Consider the following 22,733-nt stretch of genomic DNA (forward strand, 5'->3'; position numbering starts at 1 on the left):
CTCTAAGTTGTAACCATGGAAGTGCAAATTATTTCTTTCCATTATAATACCATATATACACCAATGATGCTATGAATGAAATAGGTAACTAATGAGAACCTACTGTATAGCACAGGAAACTCAATGCTCTGTGATGATCTAGATGGGAAAGAAATCCAAAAAAGCTGGGATGTACGTATACATACAGCTGATACACTTTGCTGTACAAGAGAAACTAATGCAACATTGTAAAGCAACTATCCTCCAATAAAAATTTTTAAAAGTACCATAGTCTTAATTCTATGTATGAAAAATTGTGTAAGTGGACAAAATCGACAAATCCAGGCAAAAATGTGCATTCTGAGCTGGGTGATTTTTGATGTACTTTTTTTGGTTTTATATTGAATTAGGTCTTAAAAGAAGTGACAATGAAAGCACAGGCTGCTGAAAAGGTCAAAGCTGAGGTCCAGAAGGTGAAGGACAAAGCCCAGGCCATTGTCGATAGCATCTCTAAAGATAAAGCTATTGCTGAGGAAAAACTGGAAGCAGCAAAGCCAGCATTAGAAGAAGCAGAAGCAGCCTTGCAGGTACATCTTTGTGATATAACAGATGTCATCTTCTAGGGCCTCGGAGGAAGATTAGGCAGAAAAGATGAATAACAATGAAGAAATGTTCTACTGCTTCAGACCAAAGCTCTCTTCACTGGAATGATTTCAAGTGATATTTTCTGCTTGGAGATGTTATTTGCTTTTTTAAGATATTGTAGGTAGCAATTCACATATTATCTTCTCACTCACAAGTGATGGGCAGTGCCATATAATAGTGGTCTGGGTGCCAGCTTCTCATGTCAACTCTGTTACCAATAAGCTGTGTGACATTAGAAAAGTCACACAAAATTTCTAAAATATTTTTTTCACTCATTCATTGAGGATGTTGGAGTAGGTTAGTAAGATACAGCTTTCTTTGAGTGTACATATAAATTATCCAAACAAAGGACTACTGATCTAGTGCTACGCATTACGGTCAGGCTTTGACCAGGCTTCCAACACAATGCAGTTATGTGGCAATATTATAAATGATGGAATTAGAAACGAGGTTGGATTCTGGGAAAAACTGTTGAATCTAGTGAAGTAGGCCATATCTTCAAGGGCTGGCCCTTTTTGAGATTGGTCTCATTGGAGATGTTTTGGACTCAAGTCATTGTTTTTACTGTTTCGTCCCTGGTGGTCCAGCGGTTCACATTCTGGTCCAGTGGTTAACTTTCTGCACTTCCAACGCAGTGGGTGTGGTTCAATCCCTGGTCAGGGGAATAAAATCCTTAGTCTACTCATCTATTGTCTTATGTTATTGATTCTTGGCTTAGAAAGTGGCTGGAGAACTGGAACACTGCTGACCTGTCCATTGCTAATTCAAGTTATATAACCTCAGTTGAACTTGCATCATTATGTGATATAGTTATTATTTTTTGCTACCTTCTTAGCACACTTCCTGAAACACTTATACATTTTTTTGATCCACGTTAAGTCTTTAAGCTTTCTGAGTCAGTATACAACATATTGTATAAGAGAATTTTTACTCTTTAGAGACAATGAAGATGTTGCCTTCCTTTCTTATCTTTCCAAAGTTTCACACCATTCTTACAGGTGATATATCTCTCCTTACTGTTTCTTCATTCCTTCTTGCACTGGCTAAACTGTCCTCCTTAATACATGAAGTCTTCCAGGGTCCTTAGCCTCTCAGATTGGTGGGTACCTCATCTTCCCCAGTCCCACTTTCAAAAGACCAATTTATGAAGTTGTGATTGATATAAAAAAGCCACATATATTTAATATGTATAGCTTTGTGAGTTTGGGATGAGTGCATACCTATGAAACCATCACCACCTTCAAGGCCATAGACACATCCCTCAACTCTCAAAGTTCCCTCCTGCTCCCTTTATTATTGTTTTTTTCTTTATAATTTTTATTTATTTATTTTTATTTGAGTATAGTTGCTTTACAATTTGTGTTAGTTTCTATTTTACAGTAAATGAATCAGCCATACATTTCCATATATACCCTCGCTTTGGGACCTCCTTCCCATTTAGGTCACCACAGAGCATTAAGCAGAGTTCCCTGTGCTATACAGTAGGTGCTCACTAGTTATCTATTTGTCGATAGTATATGGGTGTCAATCCTGATCTCTCAGTTCCTCCCACCCTTCCTTTCCCCTTGGTATCCATATATTTGTTCTCTAGCTCTGTGTCTCTATTTCTGCTTTGCACATAAGATCACCTGTACCGTTTTTTTAGATTCCACATATATGCATTAATATATGATCTTTGTGTTTCTTTTTCTGACTTACCTTACTCTGTATATGACACTATCTAGGTCCATTCGCATCTCTACAAATGACCTGGAGTCATTCCTTTTTATGGCTGAGTGGTATTCCACTGTGTGTGTGTACCCTATCTTCTTTATCCATTCCTCTGTTGGTACACATTTAGGAAGCTTCCATGTCCTGGCTACTGCAAATAACACTGTTATGAACATTGGCGTGCATGTATCTTTTTGATTATGATTTTCTCTGGCTTTGTGCCCAGTAGTGGGACTACTGGATCATAGGGTAATTCTGTTTTTCTTATTACTATTTTTTTGATAAGAACACAACTTAAGATCTACCCATTAACAAATTTCAAGTATACAATAAAGTATTGATAACTGTGGCCACTGTGCTGTAGAGTAGATCTCTAGAATTTATCTTGCGTAACTAAAACTTTCTACCCTTTGACCATTACCTTCCATTTCCTTCTTCCTTCAGCCCCTGGCAACACCATTCTACTCTCTGCTTCTATGAGTTTATTTGAGATTCCACATATAAATGAGATCATGCAGCATTTTTCTTTCATGTTTAGCTTATCTCACTTGACAAAATATGTTCCAGGTCCATCCATACTGTTGCACGTGGCAGAATTTCCATTATTGAAGCATGAAGAACTTTCCGTTGGATGTAAATACCACATTTTCTTGATCCATTCATCCATCAGTGGACGTTTACATTGCTTCCATGTCTTGGCCGTTGTGAATAACACTGCAGCAAACATAAGGGTGCAGATATCTCTTTAAGATCCTGAACATATCCTCCCCCTGCCCATTTTAAGACACTCTGGATCCACTGAGAGTCTTTGATCAATAGAGATGACAAGGATAGTGTAAAGAAACTTCCAAACCTTTATTGGACTTGTGATACTAACAGCATTATAGGAACGGAGCTTGTGGCATCTCAGTTCCTACAGGTCTGCATTTTCGTAAGATTTCAAAAGCCTGACATGTTATTTAATATTATAAAATATTTTCCAATATCGTCCTAATTTAGTACTCTCTACCACTACAATATTCAGCAACACCATCAATGCAGAAATGTCTGGGAATAGGGGCAAGGTGATTGGGGTATGTAGGGGAGGTTTTCGATAATTTCCTTCACTGGTTCTGTCTTCATTTTATTGCCTCCAAGTTCTGAAATCTGGTACTACCAATTCATACTAAGAAAATTCTAGGCACATTCAAACTCTGTCTTGGCATCAGCCTTGTAAACCTACAAAACAAATAAAGTAACAGCAAGGAATGTGTCTATTCTTATCCCAGTGCTAATCTGACCTGACTGCTTTGTATAATTATATATATATATCGGAGAAGGCGATGGCATCCCACTCCAGTACTTCTGCCTGGAGAATCCCATGGACGGAGGAGCCTGGAAGGCTGCAAGTCCATGGGGTCGCTGAGGGTTGGACACAACTCAGCGACTTCACTTTCACTTTTCACTTTCATGCATTGGAGAAGGAAATGGCAACCCACTCCAGTGTTCTTGCTGGAGAATCCCAGGGACAGGGGAGCCTGGTGGGCTGCCGTCTATGGGGTCACACAGAGTCGGACACAACTAAAGTGACTTAGTAGCAGCATACACACACACACACACACACACACACACACACACACATATGTAATAGTCATATTGCTTTGCCTGTAGAAGAAAGAGGAATCAAATATTTATCTGAAATAGGTTGAACTTCAGCTATACCCCCAACCCCAATTCATTTTACCTGGGTCCCCAACATAATTGAGTCCAAGTCTGTTTGAGATTTCCCCCTTTTAAAGCTAAAGGGTAAATAAATAGGACCTAATCAAACTTATAAGCCTTTGCACAGCAAAGGAAACCATAAACAAAATGAAAAGACAGCCCACAGACAGAAAGTATTTGCAAACGATGAGACCAATAAAGGGTTAATTTCCAAAATATACAAACAACTCATACAACTCAATTAAAAAAAAAAACCAACCAAAAAGTGAGCAAAACATCTAAATAGACATTTCTCCAAAGAAGACATACAAATGGCCAACAGACACATGGAAAGATGCTCAACATTACTAATTATTAGAGAAATTAAATCAAAACTGCAATGAGATATCACTTCACACCAGTCAGAATGGCCATCAGCAAAAAGTCTTACAAATAATAAATGCTGGAGAGGGTGTGGGAAAAAAGGAGCCCTCCAACACTGTCGGTGAAAATGTAAATTGGTACAGCTTCTATGGAGAACAATGTGAAGGTCCCTTAAGCATTAAAAACAGAGCTACCATGTGGTCCCGCAGTCTCACTTCTGGGTATATATCCAGAGAAAACTATCATTTGAAAGGATACATGCATCTCAGTTTTCACTGAAGCACTCTTACAATAGCCAAGACATGGGAGCAACCTAAATGTCCATCAACAGATAAGTGGATAAAGAAGATGTGGTGCATATATACAATGGAGCATTACTCAGCCATGAGAAGAATGAAATATGCTATTTGCAGCCACGTGGGTGGACCTGCCTAGAGATTATCATATTAAGTGAAATAAACTGTAAAGGGAAAGACAAATACCGTATGGTACCACTGATTAATGGATACAAATGAACTTATCTATGAAACAGAAATAGACACAGAGAACAGACTTGTGGGTGCTAAAATGCTGGGGGAAGGGTTGGATTGGGAGTTTAGGGTTAGAAGATGCAAACTATTGTGTGTGTGTATATATATATAAATATATAAATATCTGAATCACTATACGCCTGACATTAATACATTATAAATCAACTATACTTCGATAAAATAAATTTTAAAACAAACAAACAAAAGCTAAAGTGAAATAAGCATGTCAGACTCTTTTATATCCACTTTATTTTATTTATTTATTTTTTTTAATTTTTATTTTTACTTTATTTTACTTTACAATACTGTATTGGTTTTGCCATACATTGACATGAATCCACCACGGGTGTACATGCGTTCCCAAACATGAACCCCCCTCCCACCTCCCTCCCCACAACATCCCTCTGGGTCATCCTCGTGCACCAGCCCCAAGCATGCTGTATCCTGCATCGGACATAGACTGGCATTTTATATCCACTTTAATTTGATGCTGCTTTCCCTATTGGCAGCTATTATGTTTCTCTCCTTTCTCTTTTATAGCCAAATATATCAAATTAAGGTCTGTCTGCTATTTCCAGTTTTTTTTTTTTAACTACAAATTCTCCTTCACTTCCAGCTGTCTAGAATTCACAAATGCTAGTGTACTGAAACAATCCTTTTCAAAGTAGATAGTTACCTTCCTAATTACCGTGTTCAGTGGTTTTCTTTTCTTCTTATTTTCCCCAAAATTCTCAGAGAAAAGATCATTAGCTTTGATATGAAGTTCATGGGGTACCTTCCTTTGACAGGAGGGTTGCAAATGGAAATCAGATGGAAGGTGTGCAAGGCCTAGAAGGAATGAAGGTGCAGGATGTCCTAGAAATAGGACAATATCAGATGCTTATTTTTGTGTTTCCAATGCTTATTCCATTGATAGAACTAATAGAACAATTATTATCGACCACAACAGGTCTATGTGACTGTTAAGTAATTTACTGTATAAGAATCTTTGTGTGGAACAGAACTTTTCTAAGAGCTTAGTGAAATTCCTGTTGCTCATGTTCCATCATCTAAAGGTCAGTTTCCAGCTAAGAAACCTCTAATTATGCAACTGGCAGCCCCGCGGCTACCCGCTGGTGTCGGTCCACGGTGACGAGCTGTGAGAGAGAGAGTCAGATTCTTGACCTACATAACTAACGAGTAAAAAGAGCGCTGCAAGTCCTGGAGTTTCCCTGGTTGAGAATCCCTGGAATCTACTTTGGAGCTGATGATTCTTTTCCTTTCAGATGGCTTCCTTTTCTGACACTAAGTGGCTGTTACAATTTTAGAGAAGTCACACCTCCTTATCAGCTGGGGAACATGTCTCTTGCTGTGTCTACTCTGGCTGTCACTTTGAATTGTAAAAATTTGAACATGTGGGGATGTGTGTTTCTTTGGGATTAAATATGCTTCTAGCCCTCATGACTGCATTGAACTTAAAAATGCTTGCGCTCCTCTGTTGAAGTACAGTAAGTCCCCTACATATATATGAACGTTTTAAGTTGTGAACTTTCAAAGATGCGAACGTGGATTCTATCAATGTCAGGCGTGAGTGAAACCCCGACTTGCCCTCCGTCTCCTATCGCTGACAATCCTTCAGCTCTACCATCTCCCACCCCTTCTCCTTCCTCTAGTCAGTGGCACTTCTTGCCTGTTCACTCTATGCCAGCCCCTGTGTGCCAGCTGTGGTCCTGTTACTACTGTACTTTTCAAGGTGCTGTGTACTGTAGGATTCAAAGTGTTTTGTATCTGTTTGCTTTTTATGTATTATTTGTGGGAAAAGTATTATAAACCTATGACAGTACTATGTCGCTGATTGGGTACCCAGGCTAACTTTGTTGGACTTATGAACAAATTGGACTTACAGATGTGCTCACAGAATGGAACTTGCTCATAGGTAGGGGACTTCCTGTAGCAGTCTTTGGAGAGTAAATGTTTGCTTCTGCTTTTCCTGTCTTGAGACTGGATGATAACCCCCTCTCCTCCCCAGACCATCAAGCCTTCCGACATCGCTACTGTCCGCACGCTAGGCCGACCCCCTCATCTCATCATGAGGATCATGGATTGTGTGCTGCTGCTGTTTCAGAGGAAAGTCAATGCAGTGAAAATTGACCTGGAGAAAAGCTGCACAGTTCCTTCCTGGCAGGAATCTTTAAAACTGATGACGGCAGGAAACTTTCTACAGAATTTGCAGGTTGGTAGTTCCGTCATGATGGGCCAAGAGGGGATTCAGAGTTCACTGGAGTGTCTGAATCCTTTAACAGAAGATGAATCTGCATGCATATTTTTTAACTTACTGTTTTTCATCTTTATTGGGGTATAATTGACAAATAAAAGTGTATTATAATGAAGATGTATGACTTGACGTCTTGATGTTTGTATTTATACATTGTGAAATGCTTTCACCATAGTCCATCCATTTGTTGTTGTTCAGTCACTCAGTCGTGTCTGACTCTGCGACCTCATGGACGGCAGCACACCAGGTTTCCCTATCCTTCACTATCTCCTGGAGTTTGCTCAGACTCATGCCCATTGAGTTGATGATGCCATTCAACTATCTCATCCTCTGGTTGAGATGGACTTAATCCATCCATTAATCCATCCATCTGGTTTAATCCATCCATTTAATCCAGTAAATATCTGATTAAATATCTATCACCTCACATAGTTACCATTTTTCCTTTTTTTGGTGGTGAAAACACTTAAGATCTAGTCTCCCAGCAAATTTCAAGTATATAATACAGTATTGTTAACTATGTTCTCATTGCTGTACATTAGCTCCCCAGGACCTTCTCATCTTGTGTAACTGATACTTTAACCCTTGACCTTTGACCAGCATCTTCCCCTTTCTCCTCCCTGAGTCCCTAGCTACCACCATTCTACTCTCTGCTTCTGTGAGTCTATTTTAAATTCCACGTATAAATGATAATAGGCAGTATTTGTCTTTCTCTGTCTGACTTATTTCACTTAGCATATGCCCTCCAGGTCTGTCCATGTTGTTATAAATGGCAGAATTTCCTTCTTTTTTAAGTCTGAGTAATATTCTTCATATATATTTAAAATTTGTATTTAAGTATCTTCTCAGAGTAGGAGTTTCTCTTTCAAATATAAGACATTATAAGCATTAGAGCTTTAGAGTTTCTTTATATGTAAAATATGAGTAATTTTTCATCTATATGTTTGCAAATATCTTCCTTCACTCTCTGCCTTAGTTGTTCATTCCAGTAATTGTGTCTTTTGGTAAACAGATGTTCTTGTTTATTATAGTCCAGTTTATCAATATTTTCCTTAATAGTGCTTTCTGTGTTCTGTTTAGTAAATCTTTGCCTGTCTTGCTTGGAAAATCCCATGGACAGAGGAGCCTGGTAGGCTGCAGTCCATGGGGTTGCTATGAGTCAGACACAACTGAGCGACTTCACTTTCACTTTTCACTTTCATGCATTGGAGGAGGAAATGGCAACCCACTCCAATGTTCTTGCCTGGAGAATCCCAGGGACGGCAGAGCCTGGTGGGCTGCCGTCTATGGGGTCGTGCAGAGCCGGACACGACTGAAGCAACTTAGCAGCAGCAGGGTAGAATAAATGCACCTATCTTTTCTTTTAGAAGTTGTGTTGTTTTATTTTTAATATTTAGATCTTGAGACAACTGACTGGGATTCCCAAGCCCCATCCATACCCCACATAGTAACTTCAGCACTGTCTTTCATTCAGTTTTTATTTTAAAATATTTTTCATAGTTTCTTTTTAAAATTTTAATTTTTATTGAAGGATAATTACTTTATAATATTATGATGATTTCTGCCATACATCAGCATGAATCAGCCATAGGTATACATATATCCCTTCCCTCTTAAATCTCCCTACCACCTCCCTCCCCATCCCAACCCTGTAAGTTGTCACAGAGCACCAGCTTTGGGTTCCCTGTGTCATACAGTAGATTGCCACTGTCTATCTATGGTAATATATATGCTTCAATGCTACTCTCTCAAATCATCCCAGCTTCTCTCTCCCTACTGTGTTCAAAAGTCTGTAGACAGGTTCATCAGTACCATCTTTCTAGATTCCATATATATATGTTAATATGCAATATTTGTCTTTCTCTTTCTAACTTACTTCACTTTGTATAATAGGCTCTAGGTTTGTCCACCTCATTAGAACTGACTCAAATGCATTCCTTTTTATAGCTGAGAAATATTCCATTGTGTACATCTACCACAACTTCTTTATCCATTTATCTGTTGATGAGCATCTAGGTTGCTTCCATGTCCTAACTATTGTAAATAGTGCTGCTGTGAACACTGGGGTATATGTCTTTTTCAGTTTCATTCAGTTTTTAATTCAATGTTGCCCATGTGGCTACTGTGGCCAGAGCATCTTGTGAGGCCTTTTACAGCAGCTCTAACAAGAAGTAGCTTCTGAAATCAATGGGTTATACAGACTTGTTTCAGATAATGGGAATATGAGCCTCTGAGATGTAAGTGCCCTGTGAAGGAATAGCATGCGATTTGGGTGGAGAGTGGGGTGGCGATTAATCTGATTATGAGTGTGTGGAAGAGCAGTGGTAGTAGGAGGTGGGGCTCAAAAAATACTCACCGGAAAATGTGGCGGTGGCATTGGACTTGCTTTATATACTTGCTGCAGAGCCACTGTTCTTGGAAGCTACTTTGCTATTTGCCTTCTGTCACCATCATCCTTCCATTGCTCCCAAATATTCTTCTGGCTTCACTATTTTTTAAGTCTCACAAAAGAAACTTGCATTTTTAAGGAGCTCTGAATAAAGGTGAGTTTTGCTCTGTGCTATGTATGTTCTGTGCAGACTTATTTCTATGAATTAGTTAGGTGCTACATTTCTTTCTACTTGGAAAACATTTAATTATCTTCATTGAGATCATCAAACGCCATTTTTAAAAGATCCAATTCCACGGATTGGTCAGTCTTCTTTTTTAATGCAAGAAGGTACTCTTAATCCATTTCTGTTACTATTTTAAAATTTTATCCCTCCAGAAGAGAAAAGTTCTCTTATAATCTTGATAGTTCAGTGATTAAAAGTTAATTCATCATCCTGAAGGCTTAATGTCCAACTGATTTTCGTCACATTTCAGGTGAGTTTAATAGAACCTCTCTCTGAATGTGTTAAGCATTTGGTTGCTGCTAAATGCTAAATATTTATGTCTAAATATATACACTTTACATATCTGCTTTATTTGCAATGCTAAATATATGTATCATTTTATTTGCCTAATATGCTGAAATATCGACAAGCTATTCATCCATTCTTGGATTTAACCGTTTGTTTCAGTGGTATCATGAGCATAATGTGATTATGACTTAATGGACAAGGCATTTTTAAGTTTATTTCACTCCATTCTTCCACAGCAATTCCCGAAAGACACAATCAATGAAGAAGTGATAGAATTTTTGAATCCTTACTTTGAAATGGCAGACTACAACATCGAAACCGCTAAACGAGTGTGTGGGAATGTAGCGGGTCTTTGTTCCTGGACCAAGGCCATGGCTTCCTTCTTTTCCATAAACAGAGAGGTGTTGCCTCTAAAGGTAAGCTTCCTTGGTGGGGCTTCAGGATGTGTGCCAGCAGGGGGTCTCTGGGTCAACAGGGCTTGTCTTTCCTGCAGCAAAGAAGTCTCAGGTGTTATTCGTCTCAAGTCTATGATAAGAGCTGGTGCTGGACCGGCCAAGCATAGCATGTTTCTTCTCTGTAATCCTTCTGCCACTGGAATTGTATGGGCCTTAAGCATGGACTCTACAAGGATACTAAGTCCATTGTGGGCTGCTGGACATTTCCCCCTTCACCCCCACAATGTTAACTTGAGAAAAAGAAGCACAGAAAACTATAGCACAGGATCCACCAGTAATGTCCAAGACCGCTTGCCAGGGAGTCCTATGAATGGGGTGGGGTGGACAGTCACTGGTGGCTGGACTTGGCTTCAGAGGTGACATAGTATTCCCTCTCCCTTTGACCCTCAGGAAAGAGACTGACTAGCATCCTTTATTTAATGTGGGCTGACAATATGCCACTGTTTCTCTCTAGTTATTGAATTTCTCAGCATTATTTGTCCATGTCTCCATACCATTCAGTGACAGTCTTAAGCAGATGGAGAGGCAAGTAGATGTTTTGAGAATGAAATATTAATGCCTCAAAAATCACACCTAATGGTTTGGTTGATTATTTTGCTTTCGTATAAGTCTGATCTCTTTCAACCATCTACTAACATCCTCTTATATATACAAACTACATGAGGAACTTAATAATCATGCTAAAAATAATCATGAATAAAAAGAAGATAGGGAGAAAGTTTCAAGTTCCATTTTATTTTCTCATTATTACCATAGCCAGAGCATTTAGTCAGTGGGGAGTCCCTGGAGGTCTTAGGGCAACTTAAAACAGAAGGGATTCGTTTGGCTTAGAGATTTTTAGAGCAAATAGTTGATATCATGCTGTCAGGTACTGTGGATTCAGGGCCATTGAAGACTCCAGTTGGCTATTTTGATACTGACTGAACCACTGAATCCAGTGAAAAGTATAGGGCATCCTTTGCAAATTTTTCCAGTGGGTAAGCATACATAAGTGTCTCCAAGGGAATTAGAGTTGAATTCACAAGGGGGAGTTTTTATTTTCTTGTAATTACTAGAAATAAAATGAGTTAAAATCAGTACAAAATAATGGATATTCTAAACAAGGCTTATGCAAGAACAACATCTTCCCCATTACATTTGGTACAATTCAGGCTCCATCCAGTCCCCGGACGATGTAAATCCTACAGTAGGACGTGAGGGGAACACCAGGAGGGAGAACCTTCTAGTTGTAGCTGGAACCTATGCTTCTCTTCTGAGAAGCCTGTTCAGGGGGTGCCCTCCTGTGTTCTTAGTAGCATCCAGCATCCAGAAGTCTTCAGTTTGTCAGGTCCCTCCTAAATTGCCATTGTCATAAAAATAAGCATAGTTACATAGATCCTACATGTTCATTGCATAGAGAGAATTAGAAGACAGAGAAAGTGTAGTCTCATTGGGCAACTCTGCTCAGTATATTAAGAAATGCAGACCAAAGGGTCTAACTTCACCGATTTCTGAAGGGGTTTCTCTCGTTTCCCAAGTGAAGAGTTTGAGGACACTCCTTCGACTCCAGTGGGGACCTCTTCACCACTCATTAGTGATGGAGACACTGAGGGACTCTTCTTTCATCTTACAATTCCTCTAGACAGGCCAAGTGACTTCTAATAGTGGATAAACTTAAACAAATATTGATGACAAGAATTGTGGTTTAAATTCCATTCAGTTTCATTCTAAGGAGTTTTCTCCTTAGAAACTCTGTGAAAACTAATAAATATGAGTTCACATAAAGAGAACATTGCAACAGGAGAGCCTTAAATATTGAACATAGATAATAGCGCTATTGTTTATGGAGGGGCTTCCCTGGTGATCTAGTGGTTAAGACTTCGCCTTCCAATGCACGAGTGTGGGTTCCATCTCTGCTCAGGGAGCAGAGATCCCACATGCCTTGATGCCAAAAAACCAGAACATAAAACAGAAGCCATGTTGTAATAAATTCAATAAAGACTTTTAAAATGGCCCATATCAAAAAGATCTTTAGAAGAGTGATATTAATATATTATTATCTATTAAACTCTTGTTATAGACCAGGTCCCAGACTTGGGTTTTTACATACTATCATATTTAACACACAGACAACACGCTCTCATAAATCTTAGCAGGTAGTTTTTCAATCTTAATGGAGAAACTGAGGCTCATAGAGTTTAAGTAATCTTAATAGAGTCCTACAGCTCCTAATGTGAGCAGTTGGAGTTGAAAGATTTTTATACCCTTTGATTATATCTTTTGAGTACTTCATTAAAAAGATTTTTTTTTTCTGAGGAAAGTCCTTGAAAATATCCAAAATTTGGGGGACTGTGATACTTTGACATTAGCGGGTGGCTTTATAGTAAATTGACAGAGTGGTCTTGCTGTTCCTCCTTGTTTAAGTCATGGCAACAGATTCTTCTTAGAGCAGCGATGAGGAAAAATGTTCCAAGAGTCAGAATATTTGTAAACTGTAATTTTTAAGCCATGCATTTGCTGTCATTGGTTCTAGTCATGGAACTAGATATTCCTTTAAAGAATTATTCTGCCAAAGTTTGGGAACATAGGGTCATCAGATAAGAACATAACTTATCTCAAAAGAATATTTTAAAATAATCTTTTCTTCTCAAACACCTCAGAAATAATATGATGCTGGTATTGGGTTTCCCCATCAAAGTCAGTTTTACCGTTTTAAAAACTTAAAACAGAGAATTTAAATTTCAAATTTTTTTCAAAAAAATTTAAATTCCTGTAAGCACAGATTATTTTCTGCATCACCTTTTCCAACCATTGCTTTTTTCCCCCCGATATTACTTTTGATTATGTCTTTTGAGTCTAATTTAGCTTCCTTAAAACAAATATTTTTATTTGGTCACAGCTCAAGTATCAATTCTTTGCTTGAAAGCAAGTAATATATGAGAATTACAGGAATACCATCAAGTCCATCTCTACCCATCAACACCTAGATCTTTATATTCAGTGATTAATTATGTTTCATTCTTTGTCTTGTTTTAACATCTTCATTAACAGTGATGAGCTCTCCTTGGCAGATGGTTCTAAATATTCAACTTTTCCCCTGCAACTAAATATTAAAATAATCTGCAATTTGCATTTATGCATTTACTATTACAGTGTTTAAGTTTAGGGACTGACAAACTATGGTCCACAGGCCAAATCTAACTTACCACCTGTATTTGTACAGCTCATAGAATTTTAAATTGAGTACTTAACCAAAATTCTTGATTTTGCCTCTTGTCCCCCAAAGCCAAAAATATTTACTATCTGGAATTTTATGAAAAAGTTTGCTGATTCTCTCTTAATGACTGATAATTGTCTGCTTACAAACATGTCAAGTTCACGTGAAGACTTGGCCTTGATAATGTAATTTGAGAAGACTCTCCAAGAACAAAGAAACGGTGTAGCATGGACTTCCCTGAGTTCTCAGATGTGACGTGTGGGATGTCTGGGTTGCTGCCTGTCCCTTCATGCTGTGTGTGTCCTATGCAGGCCAACTTGGTGGTGCAGGAGAACCGTTACGTGTTGGCCATGCAGGATCTGCAGAAGGCCCAGGCCGAGCTGGATGACAAGCAAGCCGAGCTGGACGTGGTGCAGGCTGAGTACGAGCAGGCCATGACCGAAAAGCAGGTGACTGTCCTCTGACACTGCGGTCAGCCCTTCATTCCTTCCTGCTTTCTCTCTCTAAGGGTTTGATTTCCAGTGGGGATTCATTTAAGTAATGCATAGTGTATACATACATACATGCATGCACATGTATACACACAGCACATGCGCCTTCATCAAGTCCTGGAGTTTGTTTCTAGCAGACACCGAGGACCTTCGGTGAGAGGTCAGGATATTCAGCGAAAACAGAAGTCACTGCTGGAACATAGATGTTCTGGGTTTTCTTGTAAATTGTGATGAAAGCAGCATCTTGTGCAGCATTTTTGATATTTTTTCAAATTACATCCTCCCACTTTATCTCATTTAGTCTTTAAACAATCTCTCAAGGTAGGCAGGGTAGATATTTTTTATATTATTGTCATTTTAAAGAAGGGAACTTAGGGGACTTCCCTGGTGGTCCAGTGGCTAAGACTTTGTGCTTCCAATACAAGGAGCGTGGGTTCAATCCCTGGTCAGGGAGTTAAGATCCCACACGGTGCAGCAAAAAAAAAAAAGAAAACAAAATGAAAATTTAAAAAAAACAATAAAGAATGGAACTTGGGTCCAGAAAGGGCGAGAGAATGGTCCAGAATGACAAGAGAGATCTTGATCGTCTGATGCCTTTTCGGGCCTCTCTGCTGGACCAATCTGACCACATGGCTGTGTCCCAGTCACAGAGACCACCCACAGCCTTCTCAACCTCTGCATGTTTTGCAGCTTTAGCATTCTTCAAAATCAAGGTTTGATTTTGCAGCAAGCTCTTTCTTTGATTTATACTAACTCCAGTTCCACTGGGGCCTCCTTCATTCTGAAAATCAAGGCAGATGTAACTTAAACCTAAGGTAGCTTAAGCTTCATTTTCCCTCACTTGCACAGGCCCCATAAATGCTGAGTTTACTGGGAGCCATGGAGAGGTCTATGGGGAGAGTATTTTATTTAGATAAAATACCTGGAGATCCTAGGGGAAAGGAACCTGAATTCTTCACCATCAGGACTTTGTAGTGCTTTTTCCCTGCTGATTCTCATTACATGTTCACTTGGCTGTTTTGTATTTGCAATAATTCTTTGATGATTTTCTTAAAGTGATCCCCAGATTATGTAAGCATCTGTCCTCACAAAATCTCTATCTGCCTCTGATAAAGCCTACATTTGGAAAACAAGATCTAGATTCTCTCTGTGCTTTCCTTGATGATTTATTTTAGAACCTTTGCTGCTTCTCAGTTGTCACTTGGCTGGACTGAGATTCCTACTCTGTTGGTCTGTCTCTTTACAGGGTCCCAGTGAGCGAATTTAGATAAACATAAGTTGCACAATATGCAAGATGTATAGCATTCTCTGTTAAAGATAAGTCTCCTGAAAGCAAAATAAGAGCTTTATAGAAATTTTGGAGAAGTAATTATGTATCGTCATTTGGATTTATTACTTATGGTCTATGGAATTCACTTATAATATCAAGAGAAAATTCACTTTGCAGTTTGAAAGTCTACTTTAGAAACTATGAGGAAGGCCTGTTAATTTCTACCATTTGGACACTCACATTGGGAAGTGCTGCTACATATAGTAAACATATTTTACAGCCTCATTTTATTATCTTTCAGTTTTAACAGTTTTGCATTAGTTCACTCAAGCTCTTTTGTTTTCGAGTATCTGCTATTTGTTAGGTAAGCAATTATAAGGACCATGTAAGTACAGCTACTATAAAGGTATGGCTCTAACTTAAAAAATTGAATTTCAATAAATGTCATGTGTTTTTCATTAAGAAAACAAATCTGGCTGTGTGCTGGCCTGCCTGCAACAGGTTGGCATGAAGTTGACCTTTAGCCATGGTGTTGTTGCCTCTTCCTCCATGGAGCTCCATGAAAGTCCAGGGTTACAGACTACAGGGAGGCAGGGAAGGTTTTAAGTCTGCGGTTCATGGTCACAACTGGTGACCTCATTACCCAGGTGTGCAGTCCCTGGAGGAGTGTGTGTCCTGTGGCTCTGTGCACTGGGCAGGGCTTTGTGGAGGGCCCACTTCCCCGGGATCTGGTCACATTCTAGGGCATTGGGAGAGACAGGGCCAGGAGTACTACCCACGGAAGCCAAGGAATTCTGCACCCTCCCCCAGCCAGGCTCAGGGGGAAAATTCACTTCTCATTCCTGTCTGCTCCCATCCCCCATTTCCCAATCCCCCCTGAGGAGCCTGGGCTTCCAGAAACCAACAGCTGGGAGGGGAGAGGTTGGCCAGTTTATATTCAGCCACACAGAAGTGGGGATGGGGAACTTAGGGAGGATAACTTAATATTAAAAATATCTTTCACACGAAAAGTTTGTTTTAAAGGTAGGCAGATATAAATAAGGGCTATTCTGGTGGCTCAGTGATAAAGAACACACCTGCCTAATGCAGGAGATGTGGGTTTGATCCCTGATTCTGGAAGATCCCCTGGAGGAGGGCATGGCACCCCACGCCAGTATTCTTGCCTGGAGAACCCCACGGACAGAGGAGCCTGGAGGGCTACAGTCCATGGGGTTACAAACAGTCGGACACAACTGAGTGACTAAACAGCAATAATAAGAAAACGGTGATGTCGTATGATACTTCCAGCTGACATCTTTCTTTTGGGGGAGATACAAACAAATATGGATGGTGTACAGGTGTGGGTGCACCTGTCAGCTGGGCTTTTGGGTTTTCTGCATTAACTCTAGCAGGAAGGAAAACTGAGCAAGTAGAACAAACTGGAACAAGTATCTTGTTTCTGAAAAACACTGTATGATGATATTATTACAAAAGTAATTTGTGTTTCTTTATAGAAAATACACATAGGTAACCCTGGTGATGAAGCCTAAAAATATTTTGCTCTTTATCATTTTGTATCTACACATATGCCTGATTTACATATATTTTAAATTCACGTAAAACTGTAACAGATCATTCAGTACATACTGCTTTATAAATGAAACTTAACTAATGATTATTTTTCATAATGATTATATTTTAATGGCTTCAGAGTATTCTTATTCACAATGTACCATAATGTATGTAAATAATCCTCTATTGTTAGACATTTAGCATATGTGTATGCCATATATATTATATAAATATGTGTGAATATTACGTGAACTCCCAGTGACTTGTCATACAGCTAAACCTTTAACCGTATCCATTATTGTTTCATAAGTATACATTTTTACAGGTAGAATTAACAGCTGTCTCTTCAATATTGAGAAACTGAACCATTTGCTTTTTTTTTTTCCCCTTAAAATTTTTTTAAAGAATTTTTATAGTGTTGGTTCTGCCATTCAATGTCGCAAATCAGCCACAATTACATATACTGAGCCGTTTGTTTTTAAGAACAAAGCTCTGAGTGGCAACAGTGTGTGGCTCTTGCTGTGTAGTCACTTCAGTTGTGTCCGACTCTCTGTGACCCCCATGGACTGTATAGCCCACCAGGCTCCTCTGTCCGTAGGATTTTCTAGGCAGGAATACTGGAGTGGGGTGCCGTTTCCTTTTCCCGGAGATCCTCCTGACCCAGGGATCGAACCCAGGTCTCCTGTTTGGCAGGTGGACTCTTTACCACTGAGCCCCCTGGGAAGCCCAACAGTGTGTGGAAGTCTAGTTAGAGGTCTTTTATTGACACAAGAGCAACAGGTAGGGGCCTGCTGAGTTAATGCAGCTGGAATTTGTGAATGAGCTTCAGAACTCCGCAACCTGAAGAAAATCTAGAGTTTCACCTAAAATCAAAGGAGATATGGGGTTAAACAAAGCAATAGTGATGCTAGAACTTTAACATGAGAACCATCATTTCTCATTTTAAAGTAGGGATATGCATGTCTTTACATTTTGTTGTGCTCTGTGATATTAGCATGTATGCTTATATTTTATTTGTAATTTTTGATAGGAAAATCATCAATGATGCAAGTTTTCATTATATCTCAGTTTATGAAAATCTGGGGAGGGTCTACCCATTGCCTCAGGACCCCTCCTGAGGAATCCCTCTATGTTCCATAAATAGGGCTTAAGACACGGGCTGGACTGACCCAGACACATAGAAATGGAAGTTAATGCTTCCTGTGAAATAAATGGCTCACGTTTCTCACAAAGGCGTGTAACATATAATGTTTTAGAATGATGTTTTTGAGCTGCAGGCTCTATTTTTCTGAAAAAAGGCTTTCTTCTGGTTTAGACCTTGCTTGAAGACGCAGAGAGGTGCAGACATAAGATGCAGGCTGCTTCGGCACTGATCGGAGGCTTGGCAGGAGAAAAAGAAAGATGGACAGAGCAAAGTAAAGAGTTTGCTGCACAAACTAAAAGACTTGTAGGTATGTAAATCTCTTTATTAGCTTCCCAGATGGCTCAGCAGTAAAGAATCCACCTTCGATGCACGAGACTCAGTTTTGATCCCTGGGTTAGGAAGATCCCCTCGAGGAGGAAATGACAACCCACTCCAGTATTCTTGCCTGGAGAATTCCATGGGCAGAGGAGCCTGGCAGGCTACAGTCCGTGGAGTTGCAGAGTCGGACAGGACTGAGTGATAAAGCGCACACACACAAATCCCTTCATTAATGAGATTATGTGTTGACTGTGATGGGGAGTGAGCAAACTTAAGCTTTAATCAGAATATACATCAACACTCCATTACTTCAAATTCCTGTGTGTGTGTGTGTGTGCGCGCCCAGCTGTTTCAAAAGGATGAATATTGGTCTGGCATTTAAGCAACCTGTCTTAGATAATGTGTTAATCACTCAGTCCTGTCTGACTCTTTACAACCCCTTGGACTGTAACCCACCAGGCTCCTCTGTCCATGAAATTCTCTAGGCAAGAATACTGTGTCCATTTCCTTCTCCAGGGGACTCTTCCTCACTCAGGGACTGAACCTGGGTCTCCTGCATGGCAGGCATATTCTTTACTCTGAGCCACCAGGGAGGGCCATTAATGACCTTTAAACTCTTATTGTCAGGTCGTTTTTGAATTCTCCTATGAGTGAATGACCATATAGATCAAGGTCATTTAGAATGGAGGCTGTGTCTTCTGAGGTCAGAAGTCATCCTCTCATATTCAGCAAGGTCAACATAATCCAGTGCTTGACTATCAGCAGTTATTACGTGTGGACCATGTGGACTCTTCACAGTGAACTGAACTACTGCTTATTCACAAAACACAGCAACTTGTGGTTACAATTTGGTTTCTGAAATTTAATTCAAAAGAATGGCTGTCTTTTTTTTTTTTTTCCACTTCTTATATTCTGCAGAATTACAAGGCTGTTCATAAAGTGTTTCAGTGGTGTTTTGTTTTTTGTTTTAGGGGATGTGTTGTTGGCTACAGCTTTTCTATCTTATTCTGGTCCCTTTAATCAAGAATTTCGCAATCTGCTGTTAAATGACTGGCAGAAGGAAATGAAAGCCCGGGAAATTCCATTTGGAGACAATCTAAACCTCAATGAGATGTTGATTGATGCTCCTACCATTAGTGAGTGGAACCTCCAAGGCCTGCCCAATGATGACCTGTCTGTTCAGAATGGAATTATTGTCACAAAAGCATCTCGCTATCCTTTGCTAATTGACCCACAGACTCAAGGCAAGATCTGGATTAAAAATAAAGAAAACCAGAATGAACTCCAGGTAATCTTTGTTTGAATATAAATGGGCTTCCCTGGTGGCTCATAACCTAAAGAATCTGCCTGCAATGCAGGAGACCCAGATGGAACTCTGGGTTGGAAAGATCCCCTGCAGGAGGGCAGGGCAACCCACTCCAGTATTCTTGCCTGGAGAATCCCATGGACAGAGGAGCCTAGTGGGCTACAGTCCATTGAGTCACAAGAGTCGGGCATAACTGAGCTACTTAGCACACGCATGAAACGTGCAACTAATCAATGTTATTGCCCCAGATCCACAGTATCTGAGAATAAATATTTCATATTTAGAAATGATTTTATTAATATTTAGATATTAATATTTATAAAACAGTGTCTAAAAATTGCATTATTTGGATTCTTGTTTATCTCTCCTAATGCTGTCCATCAAAGGGTTCAGACTGCCTTCTGTTAGGGCCTAAGGCTCTCCATGATAAACAGAGCAGGACAGAGCTATGTCACACTTGGTGTGTGGCAAATAAAGACAGTTTATAGTTATTCCATGATTATTTGTCACAAATGTGGTGGTAGGGGGGAAAGGCAGTATTGTCACACAGAGCTTTTACCTGCTTCCTAGTAAAAGGAAGTGATGCAGTCAAATGCTCTGGAGATTTTTTAGAAAACTGAAAATAGAGCTACCATATGATCCTACAATCCCACTCCTGGGCATATGTCTGGGAAAACCATAGTTCAAAAAGATACATACATTCCAGTGCTTATAGCAGCACTGCTTAACAATAGCCCAGACATGGAAGCAACCTAAATGTCCGTTGATGGAGGAATGGATAAAGAAGATACGGTATATTTGTACAATGGAATATTACTCAGCCATACAAAAGAATGAAGTAGTTTCTTTCACAGCAGCAGGGGTGGACCTAGAGATTATCACACAAAGTGAAGTAAGCTGCTGCTGCTGCTGCTAAGTCGCTTCAGTTGAGTCTGACTCTGTGCGACCCCAGAGACGGCAGCCCACCAGGCTCCCCCGTCCCTGGGATTCTCCAGGCAAGAACACTGGAGTGGGTTGCCATTTCCTTCTCCAATGCATGAAAGTGAAACGTGAAAGTGAAGTTGCTCAGTCGTGTCTGACTCCCAGCGCCTCCATGGACTGCAGCCCACCAGGCTCCTCCGTCCATGGGATTTTCCAGGCAAGAGTACTGGAGTGGGGTGCCATTGCCTTCTCCGGAAGTAAACTAGACAAAGACAAATATTATACGTCACTTATATGTATTAGTAGAATCTAAAAGATGATATAAACAAACTTATATACAAAACATAAATAGAGCCACAGACATAGACAGCAAACTTACGGCTACCAAAGGGGAACGGTGATGGAGGAGGGATAAATTAGAAGTTTAGGGTTAGCATACTATATATAAAATAGATAACCAGCAAGGACCTACTGTGTAGTACAGGGAACTTTTTCTATATTTTGTAATAGTCTGAAAAAAATATTTACAACTGAATCACTTTGCTGTGTGCCTGAAACTAACACAATATTGTAAATCAACTCTTAGTGCCTTTTAAAGTGCCGTGTGCTCATTTGTGTCTGACTCTTTACGACCTCATGGACTATAGCCCATCAGGCTCTTCTGTCCGTGGGATTTTCCAGGCAAGAATACTGGAGTGGCTTGCCATTTCCTCCTCTAGGGGATCTTCTCAACCCAGGGATTGAAGCTGTGTCTCCTGTGTCTCCTGCACTGCAGGCAGATTCTTTACCCACTGAGCCCCTTCAGTTAAATGAACAAAAATAAGGAAATGATGATTTGCTAAGCGGAAGAATGTGATCTTGTTTCCAGATCACATCTCTAAATCACAAGTACTTCAGAAACCACCTGGAGGACAGTCTTTCTCTCGGAAGACCCTTGCTTATCGAAGATGTTGGGGAGGAACTAGATCCAGCCCTGGATAATGTTTTGGAGAGAAACTTCATTAAGACTGGGTCTACCTTTAAGGTAGGTTAAGCCTGCCGATGGCAGTGTGCAGAGCAATTTCCCTGAGGCCAGGTCAAGGTGACAGAGGTCACAGTTTCTCATTAAACATCAACTCAGATTCAAGTCTGGGGCAGGAGGCGTTTGCTTTTCTCTTCCACACTTCCTGAGTTGGGATAAAGAGTAGCCTTTTTAGGAACATCTACTTCACTTATATCATGAAGCCTGACTCCATTCTGATGTTAGACTTTGCATGGCTTTCAAGCCCCATCATGCCCCCTCCCCTGTCATCCCAAATCTGGGCAAGATGATGAGAAAACGTGGCTCTGCTCTCTTTGGGTGAAAGTGAAATTCACTGTTTTCAGTGACTATAAAGTGCATGGAATCTATACAGTCCATGGAATTCTCCAGGCCAAAATACTGGAGTGGGTAGCCTTTCTCTTCTCCAGGGGATCTTCCCAACCCAGGGATTGAACCCAGGTCTCCCACATTGCAGGTGAATTCTTCACCAGCTGATCCACAGTGGAAAATCCAAACCATGCAACTCCATGTTCATGACCATATCTGGGAAGCCTCATCCTAGTCGCATCCCGTGATCTCCGTAAAACCCTAAAACAGCTGCCCCTCTCTGCTCTCTCAAGTGATTTTTCTTTGGACCTGTTTGGCAGCCTACCCTGAATCTCCAGAAATTCTCATGTGAATAATAAACCTTTTCATATCTTTTTGGCACATGATTGATGTCATCAGTCTTGACTTCTGAACCAGATTTTGGTTGGGGAATCCATCTCACTTCTGCAGTGTGATCACAACAATTTTGGTGATTAATGCTATGTGCATGTATGCATAGATGCTTCAGTCTTGTCTGACTCTTTGCAACCCCATTGTCTGTAGCCTGCCAGGCTCCTCTGTCCATGGGATTCTCCAGGCAAGAATACTGGAATGGGTTGCCATGCCCTCCTCCAGGGGATCTTTCCAACCCAGGGATCAAACCACGTC

The 22,733-nt window shown here is 40.1% G+C and overlaps 1 protein-coding gene across 1 annotated transcript in view; it reads left to right on the forward strand.

The window, feature by feature from the left end:
* Window positions 1-22,733, forward strand: part of DNAH5 (dynein axonemal heavy chain 5) — a 250,716-nt gene that overhangs the window by 163,170 nt on the left and 64,813 nt on the right. The window contains exons 58-64 of the mRNA XM_068990531.1: window positions 390-566; window positions 6,937-7,140; window positions 10,322-10,501; window positions 14,048-14,185; window positions 18,364-18,499; window positions 19,482-19,798; window positions 21,606-21,761. Coding sequence (XP_068846632.1) covers window positions 390-566; window positions 6,937-7,140; window positions 10,322-10,501; window positions 14,048-14,185; window positions 18,364-18,499; window positions 19,482-19,798; window positions 21,606-21,761 — 1,308 coding nt within the window. The remainder of the gene's footprint in view (window positions 1-389; window positions 567-6,936; window positions 7,141-10,321; window positions 10,502-14,047; window positions 14,186-18,363; window positions 18,500-19,481; window positions 19,799-21,605; window positions 21,762-22,733) is intronic.

Source organism: Capricornis sumatraensis, chromosome 18 (assembly GCF_032405125.1).
Source record: "Capricornis sumatraensis isolate serow.1 chromosome 18, serow.2, whole genome shotgun sequence".
Taxonomy (NCBI): domain Eukaryota; kingdom Metazoa; phylum Chordata; class Mammalia; order Artiodactyla; family Bovidae; genus Capricornis; species Capricornis sumatraensis.